The sequence below is a fragment of the Pteronotus mesoamericanus genome, unplaced genomic scaffold, assembly GCF_021234165.1.
Source record: "Pteronotus mesoamericanus isolate MK-2021 breed Mesoamerican mustached bat unplaced genomic scaffold, CSHL_Meso_final contig_78, whole genome shotgun sequence".
NCBI lineage: Eukaryota > Metazoa > Chordata > Mammalia > Chiroptera > Mormoopidae > Pteronotus > Pteronotus mesoamericanus.
Genome location: NW_026555258.1, coordinates 11,191,929 through 11,214,697, shown reverse-complemented (window position 1 = coordinate 11,214,697; position 22,769 = coordinate 11,191,929). Strand labels below are relative to the sequence as shown.

Below are 22,769 nucleotides of genomic sequence, written 5' to 3'. Positions count from 1 at the left end.
ATTCTAGCTCAGGGCCCGTTAGCGGAGGCATCATCCTTCATTCATTCATTTAGCAAATGCATTTGCCCAGTTCAGCATCAGTACAGGATAACAGTTAACGTCCAGGCTGAAGAGGTAGAGAGAAGCTGGTTTCCATTCTATGAGTAGTTTCTGCTTTGCACTTGCTATAAGACCTTGAGCTTAGGCCAGGTCACTGCTCTGCTTCCTGACTTAGAACAGAAGGGCTTGACTTTGTGCTCCCATGACTTTGGTGTGACTGTGGTGACCCTCAGGTGAAGACCTGTCTTACCTCAAAACAGTTTTCAGGCTTTGACCTTTAGAGCTGGACCGTGGGGCTTGCCTGGCCCTACCTCCTTACTTCATGGCTGGGGATATTCATGCTCAGAGGGGGCAAGTGAATTTCCTAAGCACACTGCAAGGCCTCTGATTGCTACTCATCAAAACCAAAATGATTTCAGTTATTATTAAACCTAAGGCCTGGGAAGATTGAGGAACCTGGCCATGGTCAGATCTCTAGGTTGTCCTTGCAGTGTGGTCCTGGGCAAGTCACTTCCCTCTCTCACCGGTTTCCCTCATTGTAAAATGGGGCGTGGCACCTTCTCTTGTTCTCCCAGGTCTGCTTTTCTGCCAGTTGAAGGTTTGATTTCAAGATCCAATGGCAGGTCTTGGTGTGTCAATGTGCATCCTAAATTGGGGTGCTTTTTGAGGTCACTAGTAGAGATGTTAGGTCAGAGACTTCATACTATGACATAAAGAAAAATAACTTTGGACCCTTGCCCTCCTCAGGGGTAAGGTTTTGTTAACAATGTTGCAGCTGGACATAAAAGATGTTCTAGAGCATCTCAAACTTACCCTGCACACAGATGGACTGCAGATTTTGTTAAAGTGCAGATTCTAGTTCAGTACATCCGGGACAAGGGCTGAGGCTCTGCATCGCTAATGACCTCCCAGGCGGTACAGACCTTGCTAGTCCAGGGACCACACTTGGCATAGTGAGAGTCGAACTCCCTTCCTTGTTCACGGCTCAGACAAAAGCCCACATTTCTTAATGTCTTTTCTCTGAGGGTCCTCCTACCCATCACATTTGCCTCCCTCTTCTCTTCCCAATTCTGAGTCAAACTATTTGATCCACAGCTATGAGTTTCTAGAATCTGAACAGCTCTGGAAATACTTTGCTGCCTAATTTCAGGCTGGTCCTTCTTTAAGAGAGAGTGACTCAGTAGGAAGACATCTGAAGAGGGAGAAACACAGCTGCAGGACCTAACATTTGACTTTAACGTTCCCACCTGAAGTTTTTATACTTAAGCTTATAAACATTACTCTCAACCTACAGGCTGCAAACCGTGGCCCTGGAGAGGTCCCAGGCTGCTTTCTGCCTCTGAGCTAAGAATGGTTTTTACATTTTCAAAAGGCTGTTTAAAAAAAAAAAAATCCAAACCCAAACAAGGAAGAAGATGCAAAAGAGAGGGTATGAGGCCTGAAAAACTTAAAATATTTTATGACTGGCCCTCTGCAGTAAAAGTTTGCTAACCCCTGATCTGGAGTAACCAGAGCTTTATGTCCTCTGTTGAGCAAGAGGCCTAGCAGCCTCATTGCTTGAAAGTTAGTGAGACCAAGATGTAGGGCAGGCAGCTTGATTTGGTGGGAAATGCCCAGGCGTCTTAGCTCTGTGACCCTGAGCACATTATTTCACCTCTCTGAGCTTATGTCTGTCCTTCACAAAGTGGGACAAGGATATCAGCCTGGCAGAGTTATTGTGAGGATGAGAGATGATGTATGTTAGAGTTCAACACTTGGTAAGTGCTCAGAAAATGGTAACTTGTCATTGGGGTGGCCCTTTGAACCCTTCTGGCTTTTCTGGACAGATACCCTGTTTCTCCTGCCAAATCTGAAGGTCTTCCTGGTGAGCTGGATGCAGACTTTTAGGAGAAAAAACACTTCTGTTCCAGTCGCCCTCACCCCACTGCCAGGGCAGAAAGCCCCTCCTCAGCCACCTTCTAGACAGATGGGTTTCCTGGTGGCTTACATGCTTTTGCTAATGGGGAGCTCTCTATCCGAAGGCCAGCCTTTGCACTGGTAGGCAGCTCTGGCTCTTAGAAAGTGCCTCCTCTCCCTGTGCTCTAAGTTATAATTCAGCGAACAGGCACCTAGCTAGCTTGCACTGGGATCTGAGTACTGGAAGGAACCACCTCTCTTCATGGCTCTGACTAGGGCGTGTGGGCGATGGACTAGAGTCAGCGGTTTGTTCACCTTGTTTTTAAGCTGCTGCAAGCCTTAAGGTCCGAAATGGAAAACAGACCAGCTTGGAGTTAGCTGGGGCTCATTCTAAACCCCGCTGAGTTTGAAACTCCCAGGGTCCAAATCTTGGGAAAGAGTGTAATGCTCTTTTTGCTCATAGATGGCAGCACCTGTACTCTTAGCCAGCTCTGTGTGACAGGGACAGCCAGAGAGGCCTGTGGGATCGCAAGCTCTGGTCGTCCAAAGGGGGAGTTAGAGAAGATTTCCTGGGGGAAAGCTGGGCCTGATCAAGAGTGGAAGGAAAGAAGAACAGAGATGAAAGGGAGTTCCGAAACAGAGGAAGCAGTCTGGGCAAAGACTATGTGAGGGATGAAGGAACAGAGTGCAGCTGTGTCTGGCTGGCCCTTGGAGGGAGGGGAACAGGAACTGATGAGAGTCGAGGCTCCAGGGGCCAACAGGGGCAGATCATAAAAGGGGTCCAAAAGTTTGTAAAGGCTCTTGGACTTGATCTGGGGGCCTCGGGGAGCCAAGGTGGAATCTGAAGTACAGGCGTAACATGGTCTGACCGTGCTCTGGAGAGACTGCTTTTAGGGAAGGAGAGGAAGTGGGAGGAGCAGTTAGCAATCATTGCAGTCCCCGAGGTGAGAGGAGATATCATTTCTAGAAAAAGACTTAGGGATTTGATTAATAATCAGAGTAAATATATGTGCTGTTCAAACCCTTGACATATTTTATCTTTTTATATCTTTATAATGGCTCTGGCTTGGGTTCTTAACATAATACCTTGTTTACAGAGAAGGAAACTGAGAGTCAGAGGGGTGCACTGACTCGGTCAAGGTGCAGAGTTAGTTAACTGAAGGGCCATTTCGTCTACCTCCAGAATCCCCAGCCACTGCTCTGAAGTTGATTGTAAGGATTGTAAGCTGAATTCAGTCATGCAATAAGGTTACCTTAAATGCTAATGGGATTTTATGTTGGATTAATAGAGGCATGATATCTAGGATGATGGTGATGAGAGTTCTGCTTGCTCTGCTTTGGACAGAGCTCAGCTGTATGTCTAGTTCTTTCTTTTTTTTTTTTTTTTTTTGGTGGGAGGGACAGGATTCATTTGGAGTAGATCAGGGAAGGGGGTAAGGGAATTGGACACCCTGGTCTCAGGAGAAGCTGGAGGAAAGGGGCTGTACAACTTGTAGAAAACATAGGGACCCAGGATCACTGTTTTCAAGTCTCCAAGGAGCCATTGAGAAGCAGACCTGTTCTGGGTGACCGCAGAGAGAGATTTTAGCACCTCCTAATGACAATGTGTTTAGCCAAACTTTCCAACAGTTGGGCTTGAGGCCTCGGCAGGAAGTGAGTGTTCTGTTATTGGAGGTCTGCAAATAGGGGCTCTGTGACCCTGGTCATGGGGGCTGGGGAGCAGTGGGAGCTTTTGATTTGATCAGATGATCTTGAGCCTTTGACATTGAGTCTTGGCCCTTTATCTACAGGTGGTGCTGACACCCGCTCTTACGGTTTCTGCCTTGGTCCTAGTGCCTCTGCCTGGAAGAGCCTTCTTCACCCTTACAGCCCTGCAAGGTAGGTAGAGCAGTGCAGACTCCCCGAGTCCTCCTAAACCGGGCTCTGACTACCCCCCAGGAAGTCTGAAAGGGACAGTGAAGCAGTGCTGGTCGCCATAGTGGATTCAAAGGTAGTTTCTGAGGTTTTCTAGTAAAGCTCAGAGTACATTTCTGCCCGTTATCTCATGTGCTTCTCACCTGCCCTTGAGAGGGAGGCCAGGCAAGGCTGATCTTGTGGGGGAGCAGCAAGGACTGACGGGGCTGGGTGCCAGGGTGCCTGGGCCCCCGCCTGGCTGTGCTGCTTGCTGGCTGTGTGGCTGCCTCTATCGAGGCCTCTGTTGACTCTTCTGCAAGAGGGTGGGTTCCCTTGAGGAGGAAGGAGGTGCACAGATTCTCCCTGGAGGCTTTGGAGAGGTGAGAAAATCTGGGGTGCGGCTGCCAAGTCTCCAGCTTGTTGTCTGTAGGAGGAGCACCTGAGAGTGTGAGTCATGGCAAAGGTGGATGAGTCATACCCACCGGGGCTGGCTGGTAGGGCTTGCAGGGTGGGGGCCACCTGACGATCGCATTCGCAGGAGACCTGATGAAGTAGGCTGAGATCCAGGGGGCGGGGTGCAGAGTCCTGGGCTGGAAGCAGGAGACTCTGGTCACTTCCCAGCTTGGGACTCAGTGTCTCTGCCTAAAATATGAGTGTGTTGATCGCCCCTGTACCCCCGAATGAGATGTGATGAGGACTGCACAAGCTCGTAGATGCTGGAGGACTTTGTGAACCGCAAAATGGGAAGGATCACTGCTAGGGACTATCCCAGCTTCCAACCACAAACGGAAGTGAATTCCTAATAGTAGCAACCATGCAGAGAGCCTGAAAAACACCACTCCAGCTCATGACATCACCTTCGTGGCCAAAAGGAGAAGCGGCGGAATGCCTGCCCACTTACTCATCAGCTGCGGCCCAGATGGCTTCCAGGGGGTGACACTGACTGCAGTCAGCTGTTCCTCTTTCCCCAAGCTCAGATGAAGGGGCCTCCTGATGGCCTCCAGAGTGCCTTGTCCTCAAAGCGAGGATTCCTAGAAGCCTCGCTGGGCCCAGACAGGACTCTTGTCCCACTTCAGCCAAAGTGTAATACTACCCAGAGAGGAGGGGGGAGCTGGTCTTGGTTCTGAAGCTCCAGCTTTTGGGACTGAGCCCAGACCACTCCAGCTCCTAAAGCCAAATTGCCTCTAAGTGATCTGTCACCAAAAAGAGTGTGACGCTCTGTTCGCACTTTGGGTAACAACGGCACAGTGCTCTGTCTTCTACCTTCCACACTTGCCCAGACCCTGCAGGGTTAGACTGGCTCAGGCCCAGCTGTTAAGTGAGCTTGGCTGGCTCGCCCCTGCACTGTGCCCACCGCACGCCCTCTTCTGCTGAACTTGGGCTCAACCAAGGAGGCCCAGTGAGCTCCTGCTTGTCCAAATCCAGTGGAATTTCCTCAGATCTCCAGGTGCCACCTCCCTGGAGTCTGTGATACCTTCTGCTTTTAGAAGCTCTCTTTTTTGCTTCTGAGAGGCTGCACCAGCCAGTTTATCTCCTGTTTCCCTGACCTTCTTTGGGCCCTAATTTTCTGCCTCTCACATTCACCAGGATTCTGACCACCTTTCTTGTCTTGAGTTACATTATAGCTCCACTTGTTCATTCGCTCATTCATTCATCCATTCATGGGTACATTCACTTGACAGGAATTTAGGCCTTGAACGGAGCGTTGGAGAAAACCCCTGATGACCTTATAGTCCTGGGTCTTACCGTAAGCCATCACACATGTAACACATTTATTTCTTTAGCTGTGAGGGAAACAACCAGGGTTACAACCAGGGATTGGGTACGTGCAATGGGATTCTCTCTGGATGGATGAGGGAGGCTTCCCAAAAAAGCCCAGATCTGAAGAGGGAATGGAAGGTGGCTCGGTGAGCAGGGAAGGGAGCCCCCAGCCTGTGGCAACAGCATGGATGAGACTCCGAAGCAGGACTAGTGGGTGGAATCGTTGGGGATCTGAAGGAAGGGAGCGCATCAGGAGAAGGCCCTGGAGACCAGATAGCACTTCAGTCATGCAAGTCTTGGGGACCTTGCTTAGAGTTTGGATTTTATCCTAGGCCAGTGGGGAACTACTGGAAGTTCTAAAGTAGGGGAGAGATTTGCCCTAATTTCATTATTAGAACCCTGGAAAGATATAGACCTAAGTCCCAAAGGTGTAATTTTTGGTTCTTCCACACTGTGGCGTCCTGACACTGTGCCTTGGTGCTAGGCTTGGGGCAGTCCTGGGAAACGTGCCCTTCCCGGCATTCCCTGGGACCCTTGCCTTTTTTCATGGCTGAGCTACTGCGTGGAGAAGGGAGATGAATCAGGCCTGCCCCGCCCTTGGAACTCATAACTGTGGTGGCTGAGCCCGGAGTTCACTGTGCTAAGTATCAGGCGAGCCAGGGAGGCCTTGTCCTCTTCTGAATCAAGCACTAGGCCAACAGGGCGTGTTGGGCATCCAGGCAGGGGAGTCACATGTGCAAAGGCTTGGCCTTTTGGAGCCACTGTGCTTGGGGACTAGTGAGCAGTGTGACCATAGCAGGAATGTGTGGTTGAGGTGGGAAGTGACAGGAGACAACGAGGAGAGCAGGGCTGGGAGAGGCAGTGAATGCCAGGTCTCGATCCCTTGGCTGCCAGTGAGCCTTGGCTACATCTTCACCTGGGAGTGGCTTGATGGATGGATTTGAGAGGGGAGGCGGGGGGTGGGAGCAGGGCTATAAGCCGGTTGGAAAGAATGAGTATCACTGGGTGAAGCCTTGTCACTCCCACCTGCCTACACACAAACACAGTACAATACTCTGCCCCTTTCTGTCCCCTGCCTTTGTTGGGTTGGGTGATCTCCCGTGGGCCGGCTCACGGGAGCTGCCAGTATTGTCGCACTGCAGCGCCAGGTTTTGGCTACACGCTGGGCTGCAAAGGCAAACAGGCCTGAACCGGAAGCATCTTTCTGGCCCTGACTTGCTATGTGCCCCTTGACATGTCCCTTAACCCCTCTCAACCTCAGTTTCCTCTTCTGTGAAATGGGGGTGATTATAGGGTTTTGGAGAATTAAAGTCCTAAACTGATGACTGTGCATAGGGATGGCTGTTTATCTTTATTTCCCTGTTGGTTGCTAACGGCCCAGTCGATGTCCTAATCTGCCCTTTGGGGAGTCCTCTGTACCCATTGCTCTGTAATCTGACTGGAAAACAAGGGGTTCCCAGCAGCCCTGAGGGAGGCCTGCAGTGGGACTTAGAGCGGCTTGGAAATGCCTTTACGTTTCCCCACCGGGGCCTGGCACAGGGCTGGGCTCAGAAGGCTGGATAAGGTCTTATTTGTCTCTTTAGCTGCAGCACTTGGCACAAGGCTGGCCTATCATGGTTCTCATAAATCCTAAACAAAACACTTTTAAATTAAAAAAAAAAAGTCATACACTTTGAGTGTCATCTTGCCAGCACTTTTCACCTGGCGGCTGAGGCCCAGAGAAGGACAGTAACTCATTCAAGGTCACCCAGCCCTTTAGTGGCAGGGATTGGACCTATTCATTTCTTCCTGGCTCAAGTTTGTATTGCAATTCCAATTTTTAAAATGCCAATAATTAAGATTTCAAGTTAGCTGGGAGAGGGGTAACAATGGAATGGGCATTTTGGGTGTAGAGCCCTCCCCCAAGACCATTCCAGAGAGTATTTGGCTACAAAGTCCTTAAGGCAGGGGTGTCCAACCATTTGGCATCTCTGGGCCACACTGGAAGAAGAAGAGTTGTCTTGCGCCACACATTAAATACACTGTGGCATGCAATCACACAAAAAAATCTCATAATGTTTTAAGTAAATTTATGATTTTGTGTCGGGCTGCATTCATAGCTGTTGTGGGCTGCATGCGGCCCGCAGGCCGCGGGTTGGATACCCCTGAAAGGGTATCATTCAATCCCCTTAGTTTACATTTGGGGAAACTGAGGTGAAGAGAGAGGTAGTGGCTCGCTCAGAGTCCCCAGAGAGTGGGAAGCAGAGAAGCAGTTACAAGGCCCACTTTCAATAATAAGCAGTAGGTGGCAGTTCTTCCCCCCAGTCCAGTGCCTCATGTTTAAAGAGAGCAAATTAGAGTGTGAACAAAGGTTTCCTGAGGAAGTTTTGGTTTTTAATGATGTCAAGGAAAAGGACCGTTTCCGGAACTGTGCGTGCCCACGTGATGTCTGTGGAGTTGGGCCTGACACAGCCGATTCAGACTAAAGCCACAGGGTCCTATTTATAGGCTGATGTGATTAGGTTGATGTGGTCAGGAGCGGCCTGCCTGCCCTCTGTCCAGCCCAGCTATGGCTGAGGAAGAGGCCCTTGGGCAATTCCGACCCATGGGTGAGTAGCAAGGGATCTGGGGAGGTCCTTGAAGCTTGCTTGGAGTGGGGATCCAGGGAGGCCTCAGGGGAAGCCCCAGGCCGGACTCCCAGGTCGGCTACCAGCAGGCCCTCTGCAGAGAAACCGGTTCCGATCCTGCTCTCTCCCTGCTGAAAAGTCCTCTGCTGCCTCCGGTCAGTGCAGGACTCCTGCTCGTCAGGCCTCTCCCTCACCCACAAGGCCAGGTCTCCACACCTCTGAGCCTTTGCTGTTGCCGTCCCCTCCACCTGACCTGCCTGTTCCCGGTTCCCCAAAGTCGAACCTGCGCTCATTCTTCGAGGCTCTGCTCAAATGCTCCTCCTTTGTGGCCCCTCCTCAGGTCCTGGGTGCCCCCTGGTTTGTGTCATCTGAGTGATGACCCGAGTTCATGTGTGCTCTCCACTGGGCCAGGAAGTCCCGAGGAAGGACCTGACCTAGAGGGAGAAAAGGAGAAAGGCATTTGTGGCTGAGTACCTACTCTGGTCATTTACCTTACGTGTTTGACGGATACGATCTGTGTGCCACCCTACACAGTAGGTATGTTTTAAAGGTGTGTAGGAGTGAGAGTAAGACTTCAGAGTCCGGTGGTCCTGGATTCAATTTCTGTCCTGTACTTCCTAACAGTCATGTCGGGCTGAACCTCTCTGAACCTCAGTTTTCCCATCTGTAAAATGAGAATGATGCTTCCTGTGGGTTTTGGGAAATTGCTGTCAACAAGACAAAGCTTATAAGTATTTATGTTACTTGGTCCATAATGAGCTTCTGTGTGTAGTATAGGTATGGTTTACAGGTGCGGAAACTGAGATTCAGCCCAGGGAAGCACCTTCTCTGGGGTACCACGCAAGTCAGTGGCCAAGGAGAGAGACCTGATCTTGGTCCTGGCCTCCAACTCCACCCTTTGTTCTCGTCCCCTCCCTTTCATAGCCCCTTGGGCCTATTCTGTTCCCCAGATCGGGAAAGCTTTGTTTAGGGATTGTTTTTCCTAAGAAGTTTCCTCTGTGGTGCCATTGATGACTCAGAGCCCTGAGTCACCAGGAGGCTGAGGGCCAGGGAGGAGTGGGGAGGGAGGAGGGAGAAAGAAGAGAAGGGACAAGCAAGGTGGTCCCTGTTACAGCTCTGGCTCTCCCGTTGTTTAATCGACTACTAGGTTAGACAGGCCCCCTCCCTGTTCTGCCTGGCCTCAGTTTCCCCAAATGTGAAAGGAGATGTTGGGCTTTGATACGTGGTTTCCAGTTCAGGCTGAGCCTCAGAATCCCAGGTTCCCGGGCCCCACCCCGACCTACAGACTCGGAGCTGGGCGTGGGGCCTGGGAATCCATGTTTCATGGAGCTCCGCAGGGGATTCTGCTGCACACCTGACCTGCAGGGTGGCTGGGAACTGGGCTGCTCAAGGCTGCCCCCGGCTGGGCCTCAGAGAGGTACTTTACCGAATTCTTTGTCAGAGTGGTGCACAGGAAGTGCATAGGCCTTTCTTCTTTTTTAAACAACTTCGTTGAAGTATCATTTCTATCAGTTGTCGAAAAATACATATAATTCACCCGGCTTAAATAGCTCAATGATTTTCAATATATTTACAAAGTTGTGCCTCCATTCCCACAATTCGGTTTGAGAACGTTAACACGGCCCCTGAAAGGTGCCTGCGCCTGCTCGCTGGCGGCCTCCACACCCACCCCGTAGCCCGTCACTGGTCTGCTCTGTCTTCCTGAATGCCCGGACCTGTGTGCAGCCCCCGGCTTCTCCCTGTCTGGCTGTGCAGGTCGCTGCCCCTCTCTGAGCCTTGGATTTCTCCTTAGTCGGAGAGGGAATAATAATATCCTCCTGGTAGCTTATTGTTTGAATTTCACTAATGTGATCGGGCAAGTGCCACATACTAGCAGCGTGAAAGCCTGGCATGCAGTATATCAGACATCCGCACACTGGGCTAAGCACCTTAAATGCATTCTCTCTCTTACTCCCCACAACAGCTCTTATTAGGTGAGTGTTAACATCATTTTTATCTTGTAGCTAGAGAAACTGAGGCATTGAGAAGGGAGGTCACTTTTCCCAGCTTGTATAGGTAACGGCGAGTAGGGTCGGAAGTCTGTCCAAGGGCCCGCCTGCCTTCAGCACTCCACTGCAGATGGGAATCATGGCTCGAGGGGCACCATTCGTGGACCCAGGCAAGGTTATGGCAGCCACTTTCAAGGGACAGGGCATGGGCTTCAAAAGATGGTATGTAGTAGAGCGTGCACATCATGCAACAGGTGTGACATGGTGCATGGAGCATGATCCAAGGAGACACAGGGGACACAGTACATGGAACAACAGGGGACATAGCACATGGAACATGCATCAGAGTAGACATGCAGGACAAGGCTTGAGGAACACAGGGCCTGATATGGGGCACAGAGAGCATGGCGTATGTGATGCTGGGTATGATACAAAGTATATGACACAGGGATGTGGTACCCAGGGTATAGCGCTTGGGATTCAACAATGGGGCACAGAGAGACCTTTTTCACGTCAGTGCCTGGGGCCCCAGCACGCAGTGGCAGGAGCCAATTCTCTCTTTCCACAAAGGCCTGTCTGTGTTTTGCCTCTTCCTCCCTGTCTCTTTGGATGCCAAAGAGTGGGTGTGTCCCAGGGGACTGGGGCCCAGAGTACCTCTCTCCCCCATACTGGCTCAGACAGGGATCAAGGCTTGGGGCCAAGTCCATGGCTCACGAAGAGCCTGCCAGGCCCCCAGAACCTGTCTCTCAGAAGCAGCTGTGAGCACCAGCGCTGGCCCGCCAGAGCCTAGTAATTTTCCTGTAAGCCATCTTCCTTCCTGCCTGCTCCCTGGCTGCTACTTCTGGCTGTGGGCACTGCATTCCAGTGCTTAGGGGAGAGAGAGCCTAGGGGAGAGAGTCAGCACTGCCGCTGGGGTGGAAGTGCAGGGAGGAGGCAGCTGCTGGTGGCCTGGTGGTTCCTGGGCCCCCCTGGCACCTGGCATTCACTTCATCTTTCACCTGCACAAGAGGCCCCAGTAGCCTAGTGAGCTGAGGCTCTGAGAGGCCAAGAGTTTGCCCAAGGTCACATGAAGTCAGAGGCAGAGCCGAGGCCTGACCCCAGCTCTCCTGAGGCAGGAAGTTGAGGATGTATCGAGGCAAGATTAGATGGTTCAGAGTCTGTGGTTGGGGGATGAGCAGGTGATGAGGCTGCAAGAGCATGTGGGCGCCCGATCGTGGAGGGCCTTCGGTGCCAAGCTGGGGAGTCCTGCCTGCTTTCAGTGTGCACTGGGCGCCGTGGAAGAGTCTGGAGTAGGGGAATAATGCATTCTCTAGGGGTAATGGGAGAGTCGAAGGCAGTGAGGAAGCTGGTGCAGTGGTTTCAGAGGAAAGGTGGGGACCCAGAACCGGGACAGTGCTGGATCGTGGGCGTGGGAAGTGAGCGTGAAACAGGGAGTGCGTGGGGTTGCAGCTCTGGCCTCAGCCCTGTGTGCGGTCCTGGTGGGATGACTCTGGGCAGGCCCTGCCTCTGAGAGTGTCCCTGAGGGCTCTCGAAGCCCCCAGAGGGACCGGCACTGGAAGGATGATGCTGGTAACTGGCGTCTGCATGGAGGCGAGGCTGGGAGCACCCCTGAGGGGAGAAGACAGCGCCGTTCTGGAGCCCTGCTGTGTGCCGGCACTGGGTTCTGGGTGCTAGGTCGCGTTTGATCCTTGCAGCTAGAGGTGACCGTCCTCTGACCTGGGAAGGGAACAGAGCTTCCCAGTGCCGAACTTCTGTCTATATTTAAGAAGGGAAAGTACTTTAAAAACCTATTGAAGTGAAAAGGATTAGTAACCATAAAAAATACCTTTGAATCTCTGGAAGTTCTATTGTAGTTAAGAATTGGAGAGCCATCGCAAAGAATCTCTAATCATGCTATTGCATTTGGGATTTTTCCATAAGTGATTTTTTACTAGAATCAGGTGCTGACAAGCCTGTGACATGATCTGACCATTCTGTACCCAAAGACACAGGCTCAGAGAGGTTGAGTCACTTGCCCAGGATCACCCAAGTAGTAGGTGACAGGGCTGGGATCAGATGGCGACTCCAAAGCCCTTGTTCTTTTGGGTGAGGCCGACCAGAAGAGAAGGGAGTGTATCATCAGGAGAGACTTGTGGAGGGGCTGGGATGAAAGGCAGGCCCCTTAGGTGTGGGCTCGAGGCCCTCTCCTGAGATGCCTCCTCATCCCTGGCAGCAGCCTCCCACCTGGGTCTCTGGGCCTTGGCTGGGGCCCTTTGGCCTTCCCCTTCTTTGGATGCAGGGTCACGGAGGTAGAGGTCAAGGCTGGGTATGTGTGCACAGCCTGGACACTTGGTGGGGGCTCGTCTTTGGATGTTACGGTTGTTGAGCACCTAATGTGTCAAGTGCAGTGCCCCAGGCTCCCAGACACCCCACAAGGTAGAAGTTGTCATCCCAGTTTACAGAGGAGGAAATTGAAACTGCAGAAGGGCCACTTGCCAAGTCCAGATACACCCGACATTCCCTGTATTCTCTTGGCTGGAAGGTCATGCACCGCTCACCCTGCCAGTCATTCTTGGCATCCTGAGCTTACAGAGGCTCAGCCCCCTGCTCCTGGGGGCAGAAACTGGCATTTCTAAACATTTAATGCCAAGCATGGTCCTAGGATCTTACACATTCATGGTCTCATTCAGCCCTTTCCACTTGGCTTCGAGAAAAGTATTTGTATCTTAGTTTTATACCTAAGGAACTTCATCTCATAAAGAGAAACTTACCCAAGCCCCTTTGTAGGGACGTTTGCTATGCCCAGCTCCATGCCAAGCCCCAAATGTATTTCACCTTATAAAATTCCCACAACAGCCCTAGGAAGGTATTACAATCCCTAGGTGAGGGAATGGAGGCTCAGAGAGCAGAAGCGATGCTCAAACCACACAGTCAGAAAGTGGTAGGCCAGGAACTTACACCCAGATTTTCCTGGCGGGAGCTCTTTCCACAGTCACGCACATTGTTTTCCCCTCTTGGAAAGCCCTTCCTCTGGCGGAGGAGCTCATTCTGGCCTCCCAGGCTCCTGCTCATTCTGGCTCTGGCTGAGGCATCTTAGGCTCCGTCTTCCCAGGAGGTTTGCCGATGGAGGCTCTGCTCCATCTTCTACTGGTCCTTTGGCCACAGTACCTGCTTTTGGGACTCCGTGTCCTGCTGCTGATTTGTTTGTGCCTGGGCTCTCCTACTGGTGGGCTGCAGGGTTCCAGAGGGGCTGGAATAGTTGCTTGCAGCTATTTACAGCCCGGCCACTGGCCCATGCCTCCCAGGACCAGCCCCTGGCTCACAGAGAAAGGGAAACAGAATGTGAAGTGGGCCCTGGCAGGCTGGGCGCTGAGCTCGCACCCATGGTCAAATCTGGCTGCTTCCAGGGCACAGGGTCAGGAGGTGGTGGGGCCTGGCCGCCTCCGAACGTCCTGCCCTGGCTCTCAGCACTAGGTGGGGTTGCCTCCAGAAGCTGGGAACGGGCCAGTGGCTTTGGTCCCTGGGATAGTTGGCCTCCTGGAGGTGGCTTCAGCCAAGCCCCACTGGCCGCCTCCCTAGTGGCTGTCCACACCCAAGACAGACTGTGCCGACATGGAGGTCCAGCTGGCCCTTCCAGTGGGCCCTGTCATGCCGCGGAGACAGGCCTCAGCTTCGGCCTGCTCACCAAGAGATCTGGGTTCTAGGCCTGCTCTGCCAGGTACTTGTATGTGATTCTGAGAAGTCACACTGTTGTTCTTGGTGTCATCATCTACAAAGAGAAGATGGGCTGATGACCGTGCTGCTAACGAGTCCTGCTGTGTGCAGCGAACCCCGGCCATCCCACGCCAGAGCTCCCAGCTGTCCTGCAAGTGGCCATCACTATCCCTGTTTACAAACGAGGGGCCCAGGGCTTAGGGAGGGACAGTAATTTGTTCCAGGTGACACAGCCCAGAGCTGGACTCAAGAATCTCGCTGTGGAGTCCGTAATCTTTCTCCTGCCCCAGTTGCTCTCCTGTGGCGAGGCAACGCGGAACAAAGGCCTCTGCAAAGCAACCAGACAGTTCACGAAGAAAGGGCTCACTGGCGGGGAGCTCCTATTGTGTGCTGGGCCCTGGACCTCCTCACTGCCCCGTGAGCTACACATCATTTTCCCGTTTTCTAGATAAGGAAACTGAGGCCCTGATCACAAGTCCCCGGGGCTCTCCAGACCTCACTGAGGCCCTGTCCCGTTTCAGTGGGTTTCATAACTGGTATCTCTGTCAGCTGACCATTATCCCAATTAAAAAAATACTGGCCAGAGGGACGGGTGTTCCCGTGAGGACCCAGAGAATAGCCGTGAGCCAGAAAGCAAACAAGCTCCAAGAGAGGGCTTCCCATGAGTGCTGGTTTCTGGGAAATCAAGAACAACAGTGTTTGGGGTGAAGGGAAAGAACAGGGCGGTGTCTCCTAGGCTGGCCAAGGCCTTTTGTACACTGTGGGCGGGCGTCGGGGGTGAGGTTGTCTCTTCCAGCCTCTGAGAGCTGCCCAGGGAGGCTCAGAGAGACACGGAAACTAGTCTACGGTCCCAGAGGGAGCAAGGCCGGAGCTGGCCGTGGGGGTCCTGGGACCAGCTACAGGGGAGGGACGTGAGCTGTACAGCAACTTCATGGGGCAGACACCAAAAAGCCACCTACTGTGTGTGTGGCACTGGGCAAGAGCCAGGAGCACCCGAGATCAGAGGTTAAGGGGACGTCTGAGGTCTAGAGGAGGGGCGGGACTAGAACGCACTCATATAGTGAGTGGTGGAGAGCCAGGCGGCCTCCCAGGTCACAGAAACTACACCTGACCTGAGTACCCATGAGTGGCATAGAGTGTAGGTGCCACAGTCCCTCTTCCACTCAGTGACCCAGCCTGGGGATCTTCCCAGGACATGCCTCTGTCCCGGTGCTCACACGGGTGTTGGAGGGCTGGAGCGCGCTCCTGATGCAGCCTCCTGCCCTGACCTGGGAGGCGTGGTGGGGACGGCCGCCCCTCAGACCTGGCAGCCAGGCCTGGCTTGGGCTTGACTGGTTTAGCAGCTGCAACCCTTTACCTGGAAAGGACACTGTTGCTCCCTGCCTAGGCTGGACGGTGCCAGGAGCTCCAGCTTGATCTCCGCAGACAGAGGTGGGGACAGGAGCCAGCCACACTGTTTGAGCAATGCCCCTTTCCAGCTGGGTGATCCTGAGCAAGCGACTGAACCTTCCTGAGTCTCAGTTTCCCCATGTGGAAAATGGGAACTTTAACGCTCATTTCCTCTGGTTGCTGTGAAGAGACTGAGTCTTGGACCACCTCCCTTCTCACCCCCCACCCCCGCCTTCCTTCCCTCTCTTCTCCCAGAGCTGTCTGGACCCAGAGGAGAGGTGACATGCTGCTGCTGCTGGTGGCCGTGCCTCCTGCAGGTCAGGGGCCCTAGACTGTCAGATTCAGAAAGACCTGTACAGGTGACCTGGGCCAGTACCATTTAACAGATGGGAACCTTGAGGCCAGAGACACGGAGGCTCTGAACGTGGTTGTGCAGCCAGTATCTGGGAATGCTGGAGCTGGGAATAGCATAGGGGCCTACTTCATCTTTGCAATGGAGACCTGAGGCCCAGAGGAGGATAGTGACACCCAAAATCACCCAGGAAGTCAGTGACAGAGTCAGGCCTAGCAGTGGGGCCTCTTCCTTTCTACGTAGGGATCTTTCTCCTTCACCCAAGTCCCTCGCACTCTCCTGAACTCATACAGGCGGGGAGCAGCCTAAGACCACGCTGCCCCCATCACAGGCTCCACACATCTCTGCCCCGTAGCGATAGTTCCCAGGCTGTGGGCTCTGAGGTCAGGGGCCAGGGCCCGTTCTGGTCACCGGGTCTCCAGCGCTGAAGGCCTAGGCTCCAGAGCTGTGTGGCAGGCAAAGCTGCATGGCCTTTGTGATCATTAACCTGAGTGCCAGTGACCCTGGCCTGCCTCCTGGGGCCAAGGCCAAGCCACAGCAGCCCTCTGTTAATCACTGACTGAGGAGGTCAGGGCTGCACTGCTCCAAGAAGGGGCTGTACAGCTGGGCCATGTGCCAGCTCGGTGTTCTCGCTGGGGGCTGTGATGACAAGGACATTTCTTCTTCCTACTTGTTTGGCTTTTCCAAATTGTCTAATGAACAGGTATCACTGTAAGCATATTTTTAAAAGGTGTATTTTTTATATCAGTGTTTTGTTAAAAAAAAAAAAAAGACAAAACCCACTGCATTAGATATATACTTGTAAATTGTTTTTAACCAACCCTACAACAAGTTTTTTATTTTAAGCAAGTGTACTGAGGTATACTTTACACACCCTAACAATTCACCCCATTGTAAGTGCCCAGTGCTCTCGCTTTCAGGAGACTTCAGTTGTGTAATCCTCGCCATAACCCAGCGTTGGAATGTTTTCATCACCCTCCAATGCTTCCTTGCCCTGATTCCAGTGATCAGGCGCTCACGGCAGCCCACCGTCCCCCCACTCCCTCACCCCGCCCCCCGGCAGCCTGGGCAGCGTTTGAGCGGGAAACTCTCTTTCATCCCTTTCACATGAACGGCCTTGACAGTTTGCTCTTTGCCTTCCTTGACTTTTTAAGGATGTGTGCAAAACAGATATCCTTATAAAAATGATGAAAGGAGCCGAAGAGCTGTACAATTTGCTTTTTGCCCTTGGAGAGCTCTCAGTGGTAATTAAGTGCCTACTGTGTGCCTGGCACAGTCAGATCTGGCTCATTCTGGTTTCACAGCTGCAGAGTGCCCCATTGTGTGGTGGCTCTGTGATTTATTTCATCAGGAAATTTGGGTCTCTTCCAGTTTTCTTCAAACAATGCCTCAGTGAACATCTTTGCACGTATATTTTTGTGTTCCTTTGTAAGTAATTCTGAAGGAAGTGGATCTGTGGTTGCATTGTGTGCTTGAATTTGGATAATCAGATTGCTCTCCAGAGAGGTGAAAGTTGGTTTATGCTCCCATCAGAGCCTATGAGGACTGTGGGGATTTTATAATCCTCCAACCCTCCCAAATGCCCAAGGAGAGGGGAGAGCTCTCTGCATTTAGGCCCGAGCTGGCGCACTGCAGGCTCCGCAGGCCCTGAGAACTCAGCATCTCTGTGTGACCACTGTCCCCCACCCTACTGCAGACAGGGACTCTTCCATGTGGCACGTGGCCCCCGTGACTCCTGCCTCCTCCCAGCCTCATCTCCCCTTGCCCCCTGGGTTTCAGACAATCCCTCTGCTATTCGCTACTTGGGGCCTATGTTTGCTTGCCCTTTGCCCATGCTCTTCCCTCTCTGAAAATGCCTTTTCTTAGTCTCCCTCCGCCTCGTCCTTCAATGGCCCAGGCTACAAGTCCCTTTCTGCATGAGTCTCCTTGTAATCCTTACAATCTGGAATCATCTTCACTCTGTGTGTGTTCCCTTAGCCCTTTATCTGACCCACAGACCCCCTGAAGGAGAGGGAGGCTGTGGAGGATGGAGGGCAAACTTGAGTCTGGTTGCATGGAAGCTGGGCTCCAGGAGGAGCCGGGATGGGCCACTGTGGCTGAGGGCGGGGGGGATGGGAGCGCCCCTGTGCCCAGTTGTCAGCCAGGCTATTTTCACACACAGACACTGATTTAATCCTTGGCAATTACTGTGCCCCTTTAGTAGAGGAGGCGATTGAGGCGTAGGATAGGAAAATAACATACACAGTGAAGGTGAGGATCAAAGCCAGGTCTCCGACTCCCCAGTTTTCTTTCCTGTGATTGCACCGGGCTGTTGGGAGAGGGGGAATTCTGGGATGCAAAGAGACCTTGGATATAGAGAAGCTGAGGCCAATCCGGTGGTGGGAGGGAGGAGAGAGGGGTTGGTGGGACTAGGTGAGTCTGGATCGCACTTCTCTTAACCCAGGGACTGTGGCTCAGGAGTGGGAGGGTGGAGGAATGGGAAGGGGGTCTGGGAGCGGGGAACAGCCTTAAAGCCTTGTCTTCTCAGGGGGGAGCTGATAGATAGGACCGAGAACCAAAACCAAAAAACCCACCCCAAAACAAAACAAAACTGAAAACAACAGCTACAAAAAGCAACAGGGATTGTTACTTAAGACTTGAAGGTAAACCTGCGATCATCAGCTAAAGGGGGAAGGTAGAAGCGGTCGCCCCTGGGGGGAAGTAAGTGGGGTGGAGAGAGAACTACTTTGTACAAATATACATTAAGTCTTGATAAAAATAAACATTTTAAGAATAAAAACTTTTTTAATTGTCTAATCACTACTCTGTACACCCGAAACCAATACAAAATAATAATGAAGAAAAAGGAATAAAACCGTTTTAAAAAGAAGAAAAGAGGGGGGTGGCCTTGACTGAAGTAAAACCTGCAGTTGCGGGAGGTGAGAGGTCTGCCTGCCCCTTCCCGAGTCCTGTTGGCCTCGGGGTCCAGCGACCGGTCTGCCCCTAGCTAGGTGGACAGGCCACCCCAGATCTGAGGGTCCAGACACCCTCAAACCTTGGCTCTACCATTTCCCAGGGGTGTGCAGGCCGATTGTGAACTCTGCACGCAGCGTTCTCCTCTGTATTGTGGCGCTGTCGGTATACCCACTCTGCAAAGGATAAAGGGTGTTCGGGTGCATCAGCCTTCGTGCAATTGCGTGGAAAGCCTTCAATAAATGCTGGGGATGTTAGGTGTGGATGTGGGAGGGGTCTTGTGTGGGTCACACAGGAGGCTGAGCTGGACTCCCTGCCTCTCGTGAATGCGCCCATTTAGTTTGCACAGAGTTAGTGCCTGCTGTATGCCAAGCTCTGTGCCTGGTCTCCGCCCCCCTGAGCTGGGGGGAGGGAAGGGGTGGCCGCGCCCGGTTAGGTTGGTCCCGGTGGGAACCCAGCTGTCTCCAAAATCCAGGGCAGATCCCCGCCCCTGCCGGCCCGCGGGGACCAGCCCGGTCCTGCCCTGCGCCCTCCTTTGCGGGGCGTTCCCAGCTCGCGGGATGGGCCAGCGACTACTTAAGATCGGTGTCCGGGAGGCCGTGGGTGCCGGCTGGGTCTCCTACAGTCGCCGCCGCCATGGCTCCTCAACGCTCCGAGTCCGCAATGCTCTGCGCTCTGGTCCTGGCGCTGTGCGCGCTGTCGCCGCAGGCCCGAGTGGCCACCGCGTCGCGGGGAGCGTCGCGGGGGGCGGCCCCAGCACCGACGACTCAGGGGCGGGTGAGTGCCCGGGGGGCCCGGGGGCTCCCGGAGTAACTCTCTATTGTAAGTTCTTGCAGATACAGCACTAGGAAAAGGGGAGTAATTGAGGTCTAGAATGGATAAACTGTTTTGTTGCTTTGTAAGTATTTCTTGCTGCCTCCCGGGCTCCCGCGGATGGGGGTGGGAGCCTCGGGGACCTGGCTGTTTCCCTCCCTGGAGGCTAACCTCGCCTTGGCCGGATTTCTTTTCCCTCCCTGCCTTCTGATTTCTTACTGGTGTCTGCCGCCCCGTTTCTCCTTTTTCTCCTCCAGTGTCTCTGCCCGATTTCTCTCCATCCATCTTCTCATTTCTTTCATTTCAGATTTCTCTTTTTCCTCTGATTTACCTCTCCACCTCCAATATGTTCTCCCTCTCCCTTGTATGATCTCGCCTCTGCCTGCTTATCATCATTACGACTATCCTCTGCCCTGTCCGGTTTCTCTGCTCTCCTGTTGCCCTTTTTGTGTTTCTCCACCCCTCTGCCTGAGTTCCCTCTGCCTGGTTTCTCTGACCTCTCCCACCAGACCTGTTCCCCGGCCAGGTGACTTGCGCCTGCTGATTCCTGCCCTTGGGCCCCAGGCTAACAGTCCCGCTCTGCTCCATCTCAGCCCTCCTGCATGCCTGACAGCCTTTCCCCATCCTTCACCACCTTGTCTCCAACAGGCTCCTGCAGACCCTGGCTGCATCCTCTCCGCCTTTTCCAAGAAATGGAATTTGGGGGTGGGGTGCCGGGGGGGCAGGAGGGAGGAGGCAGACAGCGCAGGAGGCCACTTGGGCTAAGTCATTTAGACCCTCCTTGGGGTGTGGTGGAGACACAGATGGGGCATGGGAAATCTTCCCACTTCCCAAGAGCAAAAGCAAACAGGCTGTGTGTTGTTGGGCCACTCTCCTCCCCTCTTTGAGCCTCAGTTTCCCTGTCGGCAGAATGTGGTTGAATGATGAGCTCTCTTAGGAGCCTCCTAGTTCTAAGAGCCGCTGAGGATGCTGGAAGGGAGCAATAGAGTCCCTGAGGACCCCCAGATTTACGATTTCCATCTGAGGGGGTCTCCCCATGCTCCCAGAGTTTGTGTCCTTGGGGCTCGGGGCAGATCTTTCTCTACCATTTCCTACCTGGGGGTCCTTGGCAGAGTCACTTCACTGCTCTGTCCCTCAGTTTTCCCAACCAATTGGCACAGAAGGGAAGAAAAGAGGTAGCACCCTTTGTCCCCCACCGTCACTGGAGAGCTAAGTAGGAGAGACAGACGCTTGGCCAAGGACAGGGTTTGGAGCTTAAACCCTGCCCCGTTTGCTCTCTCACCTGGACAGGGGCCGTAGAAGGGGTTACACTTGTCTCGGGGGCAGAGAGAGTCAGAGGCTCAAGTGTGACGCTCTTGGTGCTAGAAACCACCCTCCCTCATGCCCAGGGGTCTCTCTCCCCGCTGGGCCCGGACCCTGCTCAGGCTCTGCCCTGTCTCTTCCAGCCCAGCAGCATGGTGGTGGAACACCCCGAGTTCCTCAAGGCAGGAAAGGAGCCGGGCCTGCAGATCTGGCGTGTGGAGAAGTTTGACCTGGTACCCGTGCCCCCCAACCTCTATGGAGACTTCTTCACAGGTGACGCTTATGTCATCCTGAAGACGGTGCAGCTGAGGAATGGGAACCTGCAGTACGACCTCCACTACTGGCTGGGTGAGGCCAGACCCCACCCCCATAAAGCTCAACCCTTTGAGGTGTGGTCTTCAGGCAGCCCCATGGGAGCTAAGGGGCTGCTGAGCATCAAGTATGTGCTAGGCCTGTGGCTGGGGATTACATCTCCCCAGACTCTAGAGCAAGCCTGCTTGAGTTCAGAGCCCAGCTCTGTCGTTCGGCAAGACGCTCAGTGCCTCTTGAAAGTGGGCGTGACAGTAATGCTCCACTGTCTCATAGGGGTGCTGCGAACAGTAAACAAGTTCAAGTTAGTCCAGCACTTAGAATTGGGGGTGACATGGGCACCCTGAGCCCCCTCCATAGCTTCTCTGGCCCGACTCCAGCCATGCCCCAGTTTACCCTTCAGAGTCGGGAGCCTGGAGTCCCTGCCACAACTCTGCTGTGTGACTTTGTAAGTCCTTCCCCCTCGCTGAGCCTCAGTTTCCTGATCTGAATTGATGCTCCCAGGCATACTTCATGCTCAGCAGGGTTGAGTGGGCGCAGGGGAACCGGTAAGGGAGGTGAGTGTAGGGGGATGTGTTGGAGTCTGGAGGACTAGAGACCATGGAGTCCGGCCCCCACCTCCCCATTATACAGATGAATTAACTGAGGCTCACGGAAGGCAGGGGCTGCCCAGCTTCTACAGCTAGGCCAGCACGGTGCCGGGGGCTCGGGACTCCCCCTCCGTAGGAGGCTGCGATCCGGAAGCCCGGCTTACGCCACTCTGACGTCCCCTAGGCAATGAGTGCAGCCAGGACGAGAGTGGGGCGGCCGCCATCTTCACCGTGCAGCTGGATGACTACCTGAACGGTCGAGCTGTGCAGCACCGTGAGGTCCAGGGCTTCGAGTCGGCCACCTTCCTCGGCTACTTCAAGTCCGGCCTCAAATACAAGGTGGGTCCCAAGCGGTGGGGACAAATGCACCAGTGACAGAACTCATTCAGGTCCACAATCCTTTCTGCCTTGTGGGGTGATGTGGGCAGATAGGTCAGAGCTCAGCCTTTGCAGTTGGCCAGCCCTAGGCTTGAATCCTGTACCCTTCCTAACTGTGTGACCTTGAACAAGTCATACTCTCTCTCTGAGTCTCTGGTTCTGCATCTTAAAATGAAGAGAAGAAAATTCCCTGTCATTTCACAGGGTTGTCTTTCTCGCCGCAGGAGGAAGGGGTGGGCCTCGGGTGGAAACTCAGCTGCTCACTTGTCCTGGCCCTGGGCCTAGTTCGGTTTCGGCACCACTTAGTCCTCGCACCCTGCCAGCAGAAGGTTCCGTGTGAGGTACTTCACAGGGCACCCTTGATCGCATTCCTCTTTCTTGAGAATTAGAATTCTAATTCTGATTTCTTGAGAATTAGTTCATTAGAATTCCCCTTGAATTTGAACTCTAAGGAGTCTGAACAAACACAGATCTCTCCAGCCAGGTGGGGCTGAGCGAAATCAAGCTAGGAGCCCCGGGAGGCTGTGCCCTAATACACTGCGTGATTTTTGGCAAGCCACTTGGCCTCCCTGAGTCTCCCTTGCCTCTTTGGTTGCGTGAGAGCCAGTTATACCTGCCCTTCAGGCCTTAGAGGAGGATTTGATGAAGGTGTAGCTGGGAAATGCCTTGCATGGGTCTTGGCACCTTGGAAGCGCTCAGCAAAACTGTGGTTTTGAGAAGCTGGGGTTGTCTTTGGTCAGGACAGGGAGGGGATAACATGCTTTGATAGCCAGATGGACGTTAATGTCAGAGCCCAAATCTCTTATTT

The 22,769-nt window shown here is 53.3% G+C and overlaps 1 protein-coding gene across 2 annotated transcripts in view; it reads left to right on the top strand.

The window, feature by feature from the left end:
• GSN (gelsolin) overlaps positions 1-22,769 on the top strand; it is a 49,296-nt gene that overhangs the window by 6,337 nt on the left and 20,190 nt on the right. Inside the window, exons 2-4 of one of the 2 annotated variants that reach the window (XM_054584460.1) lie at positions 3,726-3,813; positions 20,828-21,032; positions 21,768-21,922. In XM_054584460.1, the coding sequence (XP_054440435.1) occupies positions 20,837-21,032; positions 21,768-21,922 (351 nt within the window). In that variant the 5' untranslated portion in view covers positions 3,726-3,813; positions 20,828-20,836. Of the gene's footprint in view, positions 1-3,725; positions 3,814-19,148; positions 19,347-20,827; positions 21,033-21,767; positions 21,923-22,769 lie in introns of those variants that run through there. The other variant, XM_054584459.1, reaches the window with a different exon arrangement.